The following is a 17,887-nucleotide window of genomic DNA, read 5'->3' as shown; positions in this document are numbered from 1 at the left end:
TTGACAATCGTAACAATCTTTCAAAACCAGCTCTCCTTCAAGTAGGTGGGATATGTTATATGAACCTAACTTGCTGAGGATTTCACTGAACTGAGCCTTCTGAAGAGCCTTATGTCGGCTAGCTAGTCTAAAATTTTGTATGAGGTATGCGAATTTTTTGTTTTGAACTTTTTTTGCACATAGTGACAATCAATTTCTATATGTTTAGTTATTTCGTGAAAGACAGAGTTTACAGTTTTGTGAATAAACATCTTCATAGGATTGTGATATGAAAATCAATTTTTGATATGAGTGACTTGTTGTGATAAGTTCACATGCTAATTATTGCCATTGCCCTGTATGATCATAATACAATGCTCTATTTCTTGCATCTTCAAGATGTTAGGTTTCCTCCTACTAATATGCATAACTTGATGGTTGATTTTCTGTGTGATGAACTCCCGACATAATTTGCACTTGAGTATCCCTCTGTGTCCACATGTTTGTTCTTCTACATTCAAATGCCCTAACTCGGAGATTTTTTAATATACCTAAGAATATGATCAACAATATTCATGTGCTCTTTCTTGGGTGCATACATAAATTGGCTTACTATACTGTTAACGAAGGCAATGTCGAGTCCGGTGATGATGAGATATATTAACTTTTCAACTAGACTTTGATATTGACTTATATATTAAAGGAGATCACTAATAGCCTCACTAAGTTTTTTATTCACCTTCATAGGAGTTTAGCTCCAAGTTTTTTGGTTTTCTTTAAAAGGTCAAGAGAATATTTTATTTGTGATAGGAAAATTCCTTTCATCGAGTGAACTTAGAGGTGGCCAACACGTCGAGCAACCTGCGAGGTAGCCTGGCCCAACCCACTACAAGTGTAGACACAAGATTTCATGATGCCTAGACGCTAATATCTTTTAAAGATAAGTGCTTGCAGGTATAAGAATTGGGTCTCCTCTCACTGGTCGGCAGAACATGTACCATTGTTCATTACCGAACAACAAAACAAGAACATCGTTCATTGCCTAACGACAAAATAAGGAGTGTCATCCGTTAGGGGATGACATGATCAAAATGTCATCCGTTGTACCGAACTTGTGGATAAGCTTCGAGGCTTATCCCTATCTTATTTCAACTGTCTTGCACATCTTTCAGAATGGGAGGACTCTTCTTGAGACAAGTTTTTGTATGAGAAAACGCTTTTAGATGAATATATTGAACTCTATAAATATGAACTCACCCCTATACCTTGAGCATCTGAAAAGTATTGAGGAATTATCGACCCTGCGAGAACATATCTACTCAACCCTGCCAACATGATGTCCAAACTCCATTGACGAACATTCTTATCTACACAAAAGTGATAACAGACATAAGAATGAGCTAGAATGATAGAACGAACTTCATGAGTTTGAAAAAAATATTTTCTTAGATCTATAAGCTATTTATTTCAATCTTATTTAATCTTTGATTAGGTACTTATACACATTTGTATCTTTTAAATTGCATATCAAAATCCGTGACAACATGATTTAAGCTACAAAGATTGAGAAAACATGCATCATCTTTACTTTTTCGTCAGGTGAAGGACGGTTGAAGTTTGTAATGGTGTCCTTTACGATTTCAACGAATGTAGGTAAATCTAATATTTCCAACATATAAACTTATTCATCAACAATGAGTTGAGCTTGGACCTATAAATTAGGCCAAAGCTTGTCCTAAATTGGGTTGGGATGCAGGGTGGCCCACAACCTCTATATATATAATATAATAAGTTTGGCCCGATTAGGCCATGGGCCTAACAAGTGAGCCATCAGTCAAGGTTTTCTCAATGGACCATCCCAAACTGAGCTTTTGGCCAGGCCTGATCTATTAGTGGGCCTAACTAGTCCGTTGTCCAAACTTAAGTGAGCTACTTTAATGCCGAGAAAGTGCCCAAGTTTTCCTAAGTCCTTGATGTCAAAAACTATTGTGAAGATATTTTTTGATGTTTGACATCTCTTAAGTGTTATTACATGTAGTGATGTTGCACCCTTTTCAAAAACTAGATTTAAAGGTTCATAACATAGACCTGAAGGGAGTCACGGACAGACAAGAAACAAATATGCTAGTTGGAGCCCAACAACAACGAGAGGATCGTGTATGTGATTTCGGGCTCCTTGGACATATGACTGACATGTCTGAAGTGTTGTACCCTGATTGATATAGTGTGGTAACGGTCAAGCGACTCTAATGGTGACAGTTTATGTGGTATAAGAAGCTACATGGTCAACCCAACTAAATGTGATAAGACTATTTTGGGTTCGATGAGCGGTTCATATGCGGGTTTCATTCAGATATGAAAAAAATTGATCCTAAGGTTTTGGGACAATTTAAAGACAAGCATTTAGGTATGGTATAGGTGTTGGGGGTCAGGTAGGTCAGATAATGGCATTGGAAAGACAGGTAATGTTAAACAATCAAAACTACATGTTTTGTCGAATCGTTAGGTTGCAATTTTGGTGTTTCGGGTCTTGGTTAAGGCTTAGATCCATTACAAGAGTTATGTGACAGTATTAGGAAGGTTTGAAAGGGTTATGAATGTTTAAGTAGGGTTAAGTAAGATGTAGAAGTCCAAAGAAGGTGAAACAACCCACAAAACAGGATTGCACATTTTCTCTTGATGCAGTCTTGGTTTAGATGGCTTGAACGACTTTAGAAAATGTTAGAAATTGGTCTTAAGGTGTGATAGAGATCTAGAGAGTGGTATAAATACTTGAAAGACATTTATAATGAATATTGATCAACATAATCATGATTGATAAGACTCCTACATTGATTTTCAAGGTAGAGATCAATCCACGATAAATATATGGGTACAAAAAATGCTTAATCCTTGGAAGAGACTAATGATCAGCCTAGGGAGGCCTAGCTTTACGAGATCATAGATAGGAAAAAAAATATAAGGAAAGAAAAAGAAAAGAATTAGAGAAAAAAAAAGCCATTTAAAGAGAGAAAAAATAGAAGTTTAGGAAATCAATTCAATCATTTTCAATTCATAATCCAAAGGGGTTTTTCAAACCTTTATTTATAACATAAAGGTATGAATTTAAGTTTTAATCAAACAATTAATTCATAAGTCACAAAAAAGTCTTATTGTGAAACATGAACTAGATTAGAGAGATGATTCTATAATCCTACCTCTTATGATTCATACTCTAATTAAAAACCTTAATTAATTAAGAAAAAAAATATAGTTAGACTCTACCTAGTTAACTTAAAAAACATATAAAAGAAGTCGGGCTCTAGTTTTCTATAAAAGCTCTTTTATTAATGCCCATTTGAAAAAACTTTTTCCCACGAAAAAAAAGCGGGGATCATAGGAGCTCGACTTGATGGTCCAACCTTTTATATGAAATGTTTTTCCATGAAACAAAAGCCAGAGAGAGGTGGAGAGAGACCACACTATGGTCCAAGGATGTTGGATGAGTGTGCATTCACCGGAGAGATGCATACAAGCAAGTGTTAATCATCAGTAACAATCAGGGAATACAAGGTCATATTGTATATAATTGATCCTTGCTGCACATCTCACTAGATAACTATAAGGGTTTGTCATCTCGAGTAGGGATCAAGTGCAATGTGATTGTACACTTTAGTGTAATGCTGCACGTGTTCATCCTCCATCATTATTTGGGCCCCACAGCACAGGCTATATCCCAAAGATGAAAGGTGACACACTAAAAGTGTCCAATCACATTGCACATAATTATCTTCCCTTGTCATAGCTAGGAAATATAATAGAGAAATCAATTATATACAATATGACCTTATAGGCTCCCAGTGACAATTTAATCTATCTTGAGCTGCAAACTTTAAAGATATTACACCAAATGCAACACACTGAAATTGTGAAGGCCTATTTTGAGACTATTAATTTCAACCAATGTCACAATGATTCATGACTCTAGGACGTTGAATTCTGATTCAACTTGAAAGCTCGATTTTTTTTTTTTAAAAAAATAGGACACGAGGATACGGTTCTTTATTTTTTAATGAATAAAAAATAAATTTTTTTTAAATAATTTAACATTTAAAATATTTTTATTAAAATAATATCGTACATCACTAGCATGACGAATGACATATAAAAAGGCAAAAACACCAAATTTTTTGGAACATCAACCAAGGAAAAAGAATAAGATGGAAGGCTACACCAGTAAGATAAAAAAAAAAGTGAATGTCATTGCACCTAATCCAGCCTCCATCAACCAATGGACCCAATAAAGGGGTTTAGGGGTGGCAGTGGAACTGGGAGAATAGGGGATGAAGGCAGGAATGAAGGTTAAAATCAAAATGCGAAAATGGACTTATGCTTTCTCCCGCCTTACCTTGCTCCATAATCAATTTTCATTAGTAAAATGCTAAAATACTCTTTAAGGATGATAGTGGATCGAGGAGAAACAAGGCTCCACCTTACCTCGCCCCGTTTGAACCAGAGATGGAGGACACAAGACGGGGATTAAGGTTAAAATCAAAACCCGTGCAGGGATGAAGAGCAGAATTTTGAAATGGGACTGGAGTGGAGACCTTGTCCCCTATCCACGGTCATCCCTAGATGGGTTCTGTATAAATTAAAGATGGAGCATAAAAGTAATTAGCAATATGAAAAAATGGTGGAAAAAATATTAAATGATTAATGCATGATTGAAGAGGTTTTGTTGAGCTTTTTTAAAACATTTTCCTAAATATAAATTTTCGTGCTCTAATGTTTTTTCTGGAAAACACAGGTTTTTTTTTGCCAATTTTATAAGACTGAAGTTCTATTTAAATTTTGGTTTATTAAAAAAGACAAGCTTTAAAAAGAGTTTTGGTAAAACTGTCTAGTAATCAAGGGCGGATCTAGGAATCTAAACTAGGGTGGGCACAAATGCACAATAAAAAAATTAAATCCATAACATGATTCATAAATATGTTAATTGAAAAAGAAATATAAAATCTCTAAATTTCTCACCAAAATCCAAATTGCATTCATAGAATAATGTTTAATGTTAATTGAAAATAAAAATAAAAATGCCTAATTAAATATTCATGGCAGTTAAAAAACCAAATAAAAAACTCAAATTCTAGTAAAAATAAAAAATTTAGGGGTTTGATAAGTTATAACCAAAATCAAGCATTCATTAATTAAATTTTGCTTAATGATATATAAAACAATGACACAAAATAACTCAAAAATTATAATTAAACATTTGCATTATTTGAGAAAATGCAAACCAATACCTTAATCACTAAAAATCATGGATTTATATTCATTAAAAAAACAATAATATTCTGACTAAAATCAAACACTCATTACATGTCTAATGCTAATTAAAAAACATATAAAAAACTTTGAAATACTAATTAAATATTTATGCTATTTAAAAATAAACTAAATATTAAATAAAAACCTTGTCATACATTATGTCAAATAAATAAATAAAACCCCTAAAATCAAAACATTCATACTATTATCAGATAAATCCTAAGAAGAAAAAAAAACACAGAAAAAAACTTAAACCCTTAATTGAACATTTATGTCATTTGCAAAAGTCTAAATCAATCCCTTAACTTCTAAAAAAAATCATAAATTTATGCTAACTCAAAAAAAAAAAACTATGTCTAACCAAAATAAAAAAAATAAAGAAAGAGAGAGTGGGTTGGGTATGTACTCGCCGCTTGGCTTAAGGGTTGGGCACGAGTCTTGCTCACCCTGACCCAGAGCACTACCCACCTGCAGTCCAGTCAGGGTGGGCCCTGCCCACCTACAGTCCAGGTCAAACTCTAGGTGGCTAAAAAAATCCCTCATCACCATCTACACATTGGCAGCCCCTTGCCAACTTTGACCTTATGGCAAGGGATGCCTCCCATGTGTTTCGAACCATGGTTGCCCTATATCAAGTAACAAACCACGGTTGGCCCTACCCAGAAAAAAGGAACCCTTGAATTTTACCTTTAATGTAGCAAAAGTCCATGTGGAAATCCAATTAATGAGACCGAGATAAGATCCAAATAAATATGTAATGGATAGAAATTTTGTATAGTATGCACATATACGGTACAAGTTTAAGTGCCCAGTTTAGGTTTTCTTACAAAAACAATATAATGAACCGAAAGACAAGATGAATGACTAGAAGGGTTAGGTTCAGTATTATTACAGTAAACCAGGCAAATCTGTATGCACGTCTAGAATAATTGGTCCAGACTCGGATTCGGGTTCAGGTCCGGGCAACCCCTTGTCGCCCCTGGATCAAAATATCGTACTAGCCGATGGTAATCAAATTCAAATATTATCAGGCTTTATGAAATCTGGATATTTGAAAATCTGATACCAGATCCAACTCTTCATCTAACCAGATAAGGTGTGTGAGTCAGGTATCAATCCAAAACAAAGAATGTCAGATCTTAGCCGTTCAGGCATTACAGTGCCAACATCAACGGTAACAGGACAGGTATAGTTGGAGCTTCCGCCCATGTGTGAACCAAATCTGACTCAGTCGGATCCGAGTAGCATGAGCTGAAATATGGATCAGATCCAGAACAAATATGGCCAGGTCATTTTATATTCCAGTAGGGGTGGGCAACCGGCCCTGCAGCCCGATGGACCAAGCCCACCCGGCCTGCCATGAGCCTAGTGCCTAGTTTGGGCAATGATATTAGGCTCGGGGCCGTTAGATACCGGGCTACCGGAATGGCCTGATGGACTTGAGTTATTTATTAATTTATTTATTAATATAAAATTTTTAAAAAATAACTAGTAACTTAGATGACTATTATTATTTATTATTGACCTAATTAGTTGCATGATAACTTGCTATTTGTTACTTATTACTATTTACCTAATTAGTTGTATGAGAACTTGCTATTATCTCATTAACCAATAGTTTCAGTCAAGCATTTTATACATTTTAAGATTGGGCTGGACCAAGCTGGACAAGACCCAGCCTGCTTCACATTGACCTGTTGGGCCAATGGGCTGGGCTGTGGGCTTCTCTTCAAACCAAAGCCCCTTAAGAACCAGGCCAAAACCCGATAGGCAATTTTTCAATATAAAAATAATACAAAATATTGTTTTACCCGGTATGATCAGGGTCTGGTTTTATGTACTTCTTATCGGATCCAGGTATGGTTTTTCTTATAGTAGACCTCAGTCCAAACCCGATACCATACCCAAAAATCTGTCCCAAGTCTGGCTCCACCTGGGTCCGAACCAAACCGGACACAAGTATGAAGACTAACCTGAACCATTTTATGCATCAAAAGAATAATCGATGGGTTTTAACCCGTTTTTCTGTCGAATCCAGAGCCATAGAAGTGCGGGTACTATCTGGATTAGGAATTTCACTATGTGATACAAGTTTAATCCACATCCAGACTCAGGTCCACTACTTAAAATGAATACAGTGTTGGGTCGTCTAACCCGTTCCATATCCAGCTTGTTACAACCCAGCGGTAGAAGCCGAATAGGGATCAGGTGACATGGCTGTACAACAACAGATGGAGGATGATTACGTGCAGTAGCAGATTGGATTGGTGCAATCTGATTGCACCTAATCCGGCCTTGTAGACATCTGCTCAGTTCTCCGAGACATTGACTTTGTGCAACTTAGGGAGTGTTTGATTGAGCGTCCCGCACTGGTGCAGTAAAAAATGCAGGACAGGCGGATGTGTTGTTCTGTGCATCCCGAGGAACACTTTTTTTCATTCCGACCCCCACAGGGACCCGGGGGAGAACAGTATTAAAAAAAACACTTGGGACAATGTGTCCGGGATAACAACAACGTTGTGTCTATGCTGAACAATGTGTTATGTCTAAGCTTAGACAAGCAGTCAAACACCCCCTCAAGCCCCATAAAGAGTCGGGCCTTGGGTCTCACCCAGCCCCATTAATAAACGATCTGGGTCCAAGTAAGAATAAAGCGGCACCTAAAATGGATCCTGGCCCATCCCAGTCCAACAATTAGTCGTGTTGAAAGGTTTCGATCTGAACTTGGCCCGAAACAACAAGAGTCGGGTCAATTCCCGGGTTTAGTTCGGGCTTATTGGGTCTGGCCCGATGTCCACATCGGTAGACCTACTTTAGCAGGCAATTTGTAATTTCCATAAACATTGGGTGGGCCTTTGTAATGGGTTAAACGTCAGGTAGGCAATTTCTCAGCACAAAAGAAATCGGCGACGAGCGAAATTCTAAAATCCAGGAGAGAGAGAGAGAGAGAGAGAGAGAGAGAGAGAGAGAGAGAGAGAGAGAGAGAGAGAGAGAGAGGCCTCGTCTCTAGGGTTCCCAAGTGCATCCTCTCCTCTTCCTCTGAATCCGTTGTCCATCACCAATTCACAATCAATCTCCCCGTTGGAATCGGATTGTTGATTTTTCTTACCGACTATTTTGACAGCAATTTTATGCCCCACTTCTCTTCGTCTTCAATTTCGGTATGGTTTGCGTATATTCTCTTTCAGAATCCATTTTCCCTTCTGATGTTTGGTTTAGAATCTCAAATTTTAATCGGTTTTCGATGTGTTTGGCGGGGATGGATCCACGGTTACTTGCCCAACAAGTTTCTTTTACAACCATATTGAACTGGCTTTACATTATAATACCACAATATGGGCACCCTATGATTGGACCAGAAGCTCCTGTGCAATTATAGATTCAATCTTAATGTGATTTATTGCAGAAATAGCAGCAACCAATATGCATTCCAATTAGAATTCAACTTGTAATGGGTTTTCTATGTGTCTCTGAGGAGAATCCATGTTTACTGGCCAACAAGTTTCTGCTCATGTTCCAACTGTCTCTTATAAAGCCTATCACTGACAAAGTTAACCGGAGAAAAATCACCTCGCCCGCCGAGTTCATTGGAGTAAATTCATTTAGATAGTGACGGAAAATCCGAGCTCATTGATGCCCAAGAGTAGTCTAAGAATGTTCAATCATGCGAATTGAGTGGACTTCGTTGCTGCCTGACACAAGAAATATTCATTTGGATGCCAGGAAACAGTAATTAGCGTGTTGCTGTGTTTTTTGGCATTCGGTTTATGAACCAATGGCCATGGAAGCCTGGGTTTGCTATGGCGCATTGCATGCAAGTGCATACGCAAGTCGTTCTGTAAGTTCCAATGGGTGTTCTATTTAGTATTTGAACGTTTTATATGTCTAAGGTGGATGGGGCGTCGAAAATTAGTGTGTTTATACCACAGGTTCTATGAAAAGTTTCAGAGTGTTGTATTTGGATGTTCATTTATCTTGCTGTAGTACAAGGAAGGCTGCATTGTGTGATTTCCCCTCTACAAGCTAGAATAGGTTTGTTCTCTTTTAGTTCTAGAGAGAGTGATGGACATAAATATCAGTATATGAATTTCTTTTTTGTTCGTGTAACATGAGCATGCCAGTCTCCCATTTCTGAGTTCAAATTCAGTTTACTTATTATTCGAAATGGGACATTATTGTATTAAAGGAAAGTTTCCTTTCTTCCATGGGAACCGATAGTTAATTTTGCACCTGTCATTCATGAACGCCATTGTAATGAAGCTTTATCTCGGTTTTATAGGCGGGTGAATGATCACATTGTGCCTCTATAAATAAGATGACTGGAGGAGATATGGAGGAGGAGGAGGAAGATCAACTTCTGTTAGACAGTTTGGGCGTGACATCTGCGAATCATGAAGAGATTGAGTGCCGCATATTGAAAGAGGTTTGAGTTAGGCTTTATCTTGTATGGGTACTTTTCACTTGTGCTTCTTGAATGTAGCCTAGGATTTGAGAATCTCATCTCTACCTGCATCAAAAGTATATACTTGCTTAGAAGTCTTATGACTAGTTAGAAGGCAAGAAATTTGTGTCTTTGGGACAGTTTGTCCCATTTTTTTTAGCTTTGTCCATTTGATGGCCTGGATTCTGTATCTTGTAGCTACGTTTTCAGTTAGATCTGGTAAATTACCCATAGTATCATCTCTCTGCATCTGTGTGTTTGTTTTTACATTTGCAGATGTGGAAATTTAAACATTAGTTGAACTTTGTGTGATCCTTATGATTAGATTTTAAAAATTTAGTTGAAATTTATGTGATATCTTATGAAAAAGAAAGTAAGAGAATGAAGTTAAGAAAGATGCATCTATTCAGTTCTATGAGAGCTTAAATCAGTTTGCTTCTGCACAAGGAAACCAAAAACTAGGAGAAGTTTTGCATTAATTTCTGCTGCATTGATTATCGGAAATAAGGTTATTGTCAACATCATCTCTGAGGAAAATTAAGAAATGAGAAGAAAGGAAAGATGAGAGCCAATCCTATGCTACAACATATGAAATTCAAATTTTTGGATCTTTACGATTCCTATTATCCTAACAATTGCTTCTCTATGTAACTTGTGCCTCTGTTATTGGAGTTACCAGTATCATCACGAATCTTTTGATGCTTGCGTTTGAGCTGGTTAAAGTTGGTCTTTCTTTTCTGACATATTTCATACAAAATAGATGCACTAATTCAGCTTCTATGGAGTATGGGCACGTTTGAAAAGTTGGTCACTTTGCAAAATTGCCATGATGCCAGTTTGAAAAGTTTTGTTTTTAGCTTGCAGTATTGCAAAGTATTTAGGTTAGTATATGCAAGGGTGCTGAAAAAATGAATTGATTGATGCCATCTTGATTTGGTTATGCTTCATCTGTTTTTTGTAGTTTCTTTTCAACATTAGGACTTTAGGCTGGTTTCTCTAGTCTTGTCACAAACAGCCAGTAACCTTCTCTGGAAATCATTTTAGCATTGTTTATATATAGATCTTTTGTTCTTTTCTTTCTCATGCTTTGTAAAACTTAGTTTTTATATTGATTTAGAAAGCGTGATGTTTTTTCTTTGTGACGAGATAGTAGAAAGCTTGTTTGCTGCCTCAATTCACAATCTGCGTGACTTTCTGCCAGGCAGCAGCTGATGCAGTAGAAGAGGAAAGTGAAACAGAGGAGAGCATAGATGGACAGAATAAAGGCAATGTGCAGGCTGTGGAAGCTTCATTTGCCAGCCAAACAAAACTTCAAAACAAACTGAGGGCAGTAGAAATTGAGATAGATGCTGTTGCCGCTAGCCTTAAACAGACTAAGAGCATTATAAAAAATGAAGTGGTTAACTCAACTGATATGGAAAATTCTCTGCAAAGGACGACAGGTGATGGTAAAGATGTTACTGTGGCTATGGTTTCTGTTAGTGGATTAGCTCTCCAAAGGGCTCTAGCATCTGATAGGCTAAGAAGTCTGAGGAGAACAAGAGATCAGCTAAAAAATGAGCTTACTATTTTGGACAATAATATTTCCAATAACTGTCTTGATGATGACAGAATGCTTCATAATCTGGTCAAGGAAAATGAGCATAAAAATAGGCATATCATTTCTCAATCTCATAACTCAAGTAGAGAAACTGGAAAGGGGAAGAAAATAGTTTCATACAATGAAGATATTGATTTTGATGCAGTACTGGATGCCGCTTCAGCAGGATTTGTTGAAACAGTAAGATGTCTTTCTTAGTCTCTTTTGCATCCAGATGTTTTGAGATTGTGGACGATATCTTTTAGATATATTTAATGTGAAACTTTCAAAGCTCTGATTTCTGAGTAGTCAACTCTCATTCTGTACAGCATGGTGGATTATTGTGGTTGGTCACGTATTCCTACAAAGTCTTTGTTTCTTGTAGTCTGACCGTCAATAATTTGTGTGGTAGGAACGGGACAAGTTGATTCGCAAGGGTGTTCTTACTCCTTTTTCTAAACTTGAGGGTTTTGAGCGTCGTATTCAACAACCAGGACCATCTGACAGTAGTGTTTCGGAGGAGGTTACGGATAATAATCATGCATCAAGTACTATTGCTAAGTTTGCATTTTCAGTTTCAGCAATTGCTCGGGCCCGCCCTGCAACTAAATTGGTCAACGCAGAATGCTTACCAAAACTTGATCCGCCTACTCATCCTTTCCACAGGTTGCAGAAAAGAATCTATCAAAGTGGGAAATCTGATGATGAGAAGCACGAGAAGCCTCTAAAAGATGGGTTAAGGAAAAGAAAAAGACCCTTACCTGATAAGAAGTGGAGAAAAGTTATTTCACGTGAGGAAAGGCCCTCAGAAGCAAGTGGTGTGTGTTTAGATTGTTTTGTTAGTTTGAATCAGTCTCAAATATGGACTCTATTTCTGAAAAAACTTGTGATTTTATCATGATATTTGTCAGAACCAATAAAATCATGAAATAATCCCGACGTTTTCAGTGTGTTGCCTATTTTTAAAATATTCTGTCACAATATTAATTCTTTCATTTTTATGTTTTGTATCTTTCTTTGTTTTCTATTATATGTTTAGATTTTATGTATCCCATTATATTCCCAGGATTTTTCAAAAAAATTTGATTCATCATGATATTTTTGATCATCAACAAATTTCCAATATTGATATTTGTGACTGGTTCAAATGTTTTTTTCTTTTCTTTTTCCTTTAACCTTCACTAATGTTATAGCGTTAAGACTTCCAAACTGAAAATATTGGAAGGTGAGTAGAGATATATCCATACAGGCTACCTCTTCTTTTGAGATGTTGGATATGTTTTTCCAGCTCACCATGCAGTTCTCTTGAAACAAGCATATTTGTTGATTGCATGTGTTATAAATCTTATATGGTAAATATCCAACGTTAACTTTATAAAGTACACTTTCTAAACTGCAAACATGGCATATCCACTGTTACAGCATCATGTTGATACCATATATGAGTTTGCATTCATGCAAGGATGAATGGAGATTCTTGACATGTGCAACAGGGCTATTTGGGTTTGTGCAGTTGATAACATTGAACATCATGGACTCTCTTTGTGTGCCTGAACATATACAGGCATCTGCACTATGTTTAACTTTGTTGATGGAGTGCGCCAACTTTATTTTTGCTAAGAAGATACTTCCAAGCTTAGGCTTTGTTATCCAAATTATAAGAGTGAGATATTGCTATGTTCCTACTTCTAGAAAATTTCTGTTTTATTAGTATAGTCCTGATTGAGAATTATCTATTGATCAGGTAATCTCATTGAGGTTATTTGTGATTTTTTTTCATTGTTGGTGATTTTTATTCTTAGTTGAGTGAGAAGGTTTTATTTGTCAAAGAAGCAGATTCTGTACTTTTGTACTCACATTGTTATTGCCTTTCAGGTGAAGAAACAAAGGAAAAGGCAACTTCTGGTGACTCTGGTAGTTTGAATAATGAATCCGACTACCCAGAAGAACTTGAAGATGCAACAGAAACTGAACATGCTGCTGTTGCTCTTGAAGGAGGTCTAAGAATTCCAGAATCAATTTTTAGCAGACTCTTTGACTATCAAAAAGTTGGAGTGCAATGGCTATGGGAATTACATTGTCAAAGAGCAGGTGGCATTATTGGGGATGAAATGGGTTTGGGCAAGACTATTCAAGTAACTGCTTTCTTGGCAGCTTTACACTTCAGTAAGATGTATAAACCCAGTATTGTTATATGCCCATTAACTCTTTTGTGCCAGTGGAGAAGGGAAATACAAACCTGGTATCCATACTTTGATGTTGAGATACTTCATGATTCTGCTCAAGATTCTGCATGTAGACAAAAGAAGACGTACTCTAGTGAAAGCGATGTCGACGATGAGGCTTTGTCTGACAATGACAGTGGAATATCCCCTAAAAACAGCAAAAGGTGGGATCTTCTGATAGATCGAGTTGTGCAATCACAGTCTGGATTGCTGATTACTACGTATGAGCAACTGCGACTGCTGGGAGATAAGTTGCTTGACATAGAGTGGGGCTATGCTGTCTTGGATGAAGGCCACCGAATTAGAAACCCAAATGCAGAAATTACCCTAGTCTGCAAGCAGCTGCAAACTGTGCACCGCATCATAATGTCAGGTGCCCCAATTCAGAACAAGCTGACCGAGCTGTGGTCACTGTTTGACTTTGTATTCCCAGGAAAGTTAGGAGTATTACCAGTTTTTGAGGCTCAATTTGCTGTTCCAATCTCTATTGGTGGCTATGCAAATGCTACACCCTTGCAGGTCTCTACTGCTTACAGGTGTGCAGTGGTTCTTCGTGACCTAATTATGCCATATCTTCTAAGGCGCATGAAAGCTGATGTTAATGCTCAGCTTCCAAAGAAAACAGAGCATGTTCTATTCTGTAGTCTAACTGCTGATCAGCGATCAGTATATCGTGCATTTTTGGCTAGCTCAGAGGTAGAGCAAATTTTGGATGGAAGTAGAAAATCACTTTATGGAATAGATGTCATGCGCAAGATATGTAATCATCCTGATCTGCTGGAAAGAGATCACTCTGCTGCTCATCCTGACTATGGAAATCCAGACCGTAGTGGGAAAATAAAATTGATCTCTCAAGTGCTGAAGGTGTGGAGGGATCAAGGTCATCGTGTTCTCCTTTTTACACAAACCCAACAAATGTTGGACATTCTTGAGAGTTTCCTGGTTGCAGAAGGTTATGCTTACCGCCGGATGGATGGACTTACTCCTGTGAAGCAAAGGATGGCACTGATGGATGAGTTTAATAATTCAACTGATGTATTCATTTTCATCCTCACTACCAAAGTGGGTGGCTTGGGAACAAATTTGACTGGCGCAAACAGGGTCATCATATTTGATCCTGATTGGAATCCTTCTACTGACATGCAAGTATGTTAATTTGTCTCAATAAACTTGTTGCAAATGTGTAAAGTCCTGATAACCTGCATTTGGACCTGGCCATCTCAATTTGACTCCAAATTTCAAGTTGTGATGGCTAGGACATTTCAATCTCATGATGGTCAGGTAATATGGTTCAGTATGAGATGGAGCTAAACCAAACCAGTGTTTACTGCTATCTATGTATCAGGTGCCAGGTGTTTTTAGGACTATTGACTGTTTTTTAATGCTTGCATGCTACACTGCTGTCACGGTCTTTTTTTGCTTCATCTGTTTATGCATGCTAAGACTGAATAAGTGGTTTGATGACTCAGGCAAGAGAGCGTGCTTGGCGAATTGGGCAGACACGGGATGTTACAGTATATAGATTGATCACTCGTGGAACCATTGAGGAGAAGATTTACCACAGACAAATATATAAACATTTTCTAACCAATAAGATATTGAAGAACCCTCAGCAGCGAAGGTTCTTCAAATCTAGAGACATGAAAGATCTTTTCACTTTGAAGGATGATGAAGAAAGTGCATGCACTGAAACATCAAATATTTTCAGTCATTTGTCTGGTAATGTAAACGTGGGAGTCAAAAAAGATAATACCGGTGAACTGGAACCATCAACAACAATGGGTGATTCTGATCTTGTCACTGGGAAAAGAGAAAATGCAGGTAAGGCCAGAAGATCCAAAACTAGAGAGAAATCTAAAGTTTATGCTGAGGATGGCCAACCAGATGAGGAGTCAAACATGTTGAAAAGCCTTTTGGATGTTCATGGCCTTCATGTAAGTCTGTTTTATGCTGGTGTTTTGAGAAATGGATTTGATTTTATACATGGAATTGCAAGTTTGAATAGAAACGTGGGCGTGATCAACCAACTTGTTTGCAAGTTGCTACTTGGGAGTTTTCATTATATTGATAATGCGAGTGAGATTTTCATCTTGAATTTTCATGATCTTTTAGATACCAACTTTAATGATAGTGTTAATGCATTTATAAATATAATTCAAAAGAATCAAGTGATTTATTGTCTACTTCCATGAATTCTCGTGATATTTGAACAGTTTGTCTGTATTATAAACATCTGCTTTATTTTCTTGCTCATGCATGTTTATCTTTCCTTGGTTTTCGTTTCTTTGAGAATTTGTTTTTTGTAACTGCTTGGGATGAGTTTTTAAGCCCCAACTGCCTAATTGTACCACATACATACCTCTTCCAAGTCCATAATATAATGGATCAGCTCAAATTGAGTTCTTGCTTCTAGGAGTTTCTTAATCTTAACTGTTGAAGACATTTTTGGCAAAGTTGGTAGGCTAATCCAAGTTCTGAAGTTCTTGGATCATGTTTTCAGGTTGTTTGACGAGCCACACTTTTTGTCTACTAATCTAATGTATTTTCCCCCAGAGTGCCGTCAATCATGATGTGATCATGAATGCAAATGACGAAGAGAAGCTGAGGCTTGAAGAAGAAGCATCTCAGGTTGCACAAAGGGCAGCAGAAGCTCTGCGGCAATCACGAATTCTCAGGAGCCAAGACAGTATTTCGGTTCCTACCTGGACTGGAAGATCCGGCGCAGCTGGTGCACCATCTTCAGTCCGAAAAAAGTTTGGATCGACCGTTAACTCTAAACTGGTTAATGCTCCAAAACTCCCACAGGGGTCCTTTGGTGCTGGGACATCTGTTGGTAAAGCCATGTCCTCAGATCAATTACTGGCTAGGATTCGAGGTGCACAAGCCAATGCAATTGGTGCTGGGCTTGAACACCAACTAAGATCAGTTGATATATCAAGCAACGGTTCAAGTAACTGCAGGCAAATTGCATCAAGTAGTGTTGCTTCCAGTTCGTCTCATAATAATGGAGTGGTTCAGCCAGAGGTGTTGATTCAGCAATTGTGTGCATTCATTCAGCAGCTGGGAGGAAGCACTAGCTCAGCAACTATTGTGGAACATTTTAAAGACAAGGTCCCTTCTAAAGATCTACCCTTGTTTAAGAACCTTCTCAAGCAAATAGCAACACTAGAAAAGGGAACGGCTGGATCTAAATGGATTCTGAAACCAGATTATGAATAGTAGCTATCCCACTTTATGCTCACGGAACACCATCTTATTTATCCTTATGCAGCTTGGCATATCCATGATGGCTGTGCAACATTCTGGCATCTCTTTCCATGCATTTCCTTTTGAGCCTTTTTGTTACAGGAGATGTATGCTGCTTCTCTTGGCAGTTAAAACCTTGTTTTTGAGAGTGACCTGCTAATGGTTTTAGCTCATCCAATTAGGGATACCAGAGGTGTGTAATCCTCGTGGAGCATGCTTTCAGATCCCTGCCATTTTGTTTGGGGTTGAGATATTCTTCCAATGGACAAAGACTGAACTCTCGGGGAAACAAACGGATGAATTACAAATGGTGGCAACAACAAAGTTCTGGTAATGCACAAGAAGAGGAAGTACTGTATATGCAAAAGTTCATGATGTCCATAAGGAATATCATCTGTGCTCTCTGTTTGTTGCAACTAAAAGCTTTCTGTGAATGTTGCCTGGAAGTCTGCATCCTTTTGACAAAGGGAAATTTGAAGCTTGACCAGGATGGACTTATGGCGGTTGAGGATGCTCATGTATAGGGACTAACCTGGTACAAAGTTCATCTGAGATCCTATTGAGAGTCTTGTGATACATGAAGGAATTTTCACCAACTAATTAAACAGGGAGCTTACCTTCTTTTTTTTGTCCCTCTGTGTTCCGTTTCTCCAATTGGTATATAGCTTCATAGATCTTCTTCATCACCATAATTCTAAAGACTAGAAAATGTTAATTTGTTTCCTGTAAATACTCAAATATCACAATTTTTTTCTGGTGCAATATTTTCCCATGCATCTTATTTTCCATCCTGCATGATTTTTGCTGCGTGAACTACATCACATGGGGATCAAATAAGATGCTTGAAACGTGCCATTTATAATATATAATTCACTTACAGAGACACCAAGTTTGCACTCAAAGTGTTGTGCTTACGGTCAGGCAGCAGATGTCATTTTTATGGAATAGTTAACGAGTGAATGAGCAAATTTTATCTAAGATCTCGGACATCTTTTGGACAGGAAAGGGGCCCACCCAGCCTAACAAAAGAGATGTGTTGCCTTTCCCATGGCTTATATTGAATTGGTGAATCTCTCTCTCTCTCTCTCTGAGAAAAACTAGAACCCTGTGTTT

General features: G+C 37.6%; 1 protein-coding gene across 2 annotated transcripts; it reads left to right on the top strand.

Moving 5' to 3' along the window:
- The first annotated feature begins 8,266 nt into the window (after nt 1-8,266).
- Nucleotides 8,267-17,395, top strand: LOC149817498 (protein CHROMATIN REMODELING 8-like). Of its 2 annotated transcripts, XM_089984727.1 has the most exons (8): nt 8,356-8,444; nt 8,690-9,121; nt 9,563-9,706; nt 10,926-11,504; nt 11,716-12,121; nt 13,179-14,674; nt 14,998-15,462; nt 16,082-17,395. In XM_089984727.1, the coding sequence occupies exons 3-8, from the start codon at nt 9,599-9,601 to the stop codon at nt 16,745-16,747; spliced, it is 3,720 nt and encodes a 1,239-aa protein (XP_089840853.1). In that variant the 5' UTR covers nt 8,356-8,444; nt 8,690-9,121; nt 9,563-9,598; the 3' UTR covers nt 16,748-17,395. The 2 variants fall into 2 exon arrangements, with proteins under 2 accessions (XP_089840854.1, XP_089840853.1); XM_089984728.1 differs by lacking the exon at nt 8,690-9,121 and having other exon boundaries at nt 8,267-8,444.
- The last annotated feature ends 492 nt before the right edge of the window (nt 17,396-17,887 follow it).

Source organism: Nuphar pumila, chromosome 13 (assembly GCF_984573655.1).
Source record: "Nuphar pumila chromosome 13, dmNupPumi1.hap1.1, whole genome shotgun sequence".
In the NCBI taxonomy this organism is placed as follows: Eukaryota; Viridiplantae; Streptophyta; class Magnoliopsida; order Nymphaeales; family Nymphaeaceae; genus Nuphar; species Nuphar pumila.
This window is presented reverse-complemented; position numbering and strand designations above follow the sequence as displayed.

Excerpts from the sequence above, each read along its gene's own strand:
- LOC149817498 (XM_089984728.1), top strand. The coding sequence starts at position 9,599 with ATGACTGGAGGAGATATGGAGGAGGAGGAGGAAGATCAACTTCTGTTA. Across the intron at positions 11,505-11,715 it reads CAGCAGGATTTGTTGAAACA|GAACGGGACAAGTTGATTCG; the intron begins GTAAGATGTCTT and ends TTTGTGTGGTAG. Across the intron at positions 12,122-13,178 it reads AAGGCCCTCAGAAGCAAGTG|GTGAAGAAACAAAGGAAAAG; the intron begins GTGTGTGTTTAG and ends ATTGCCTTTCAG.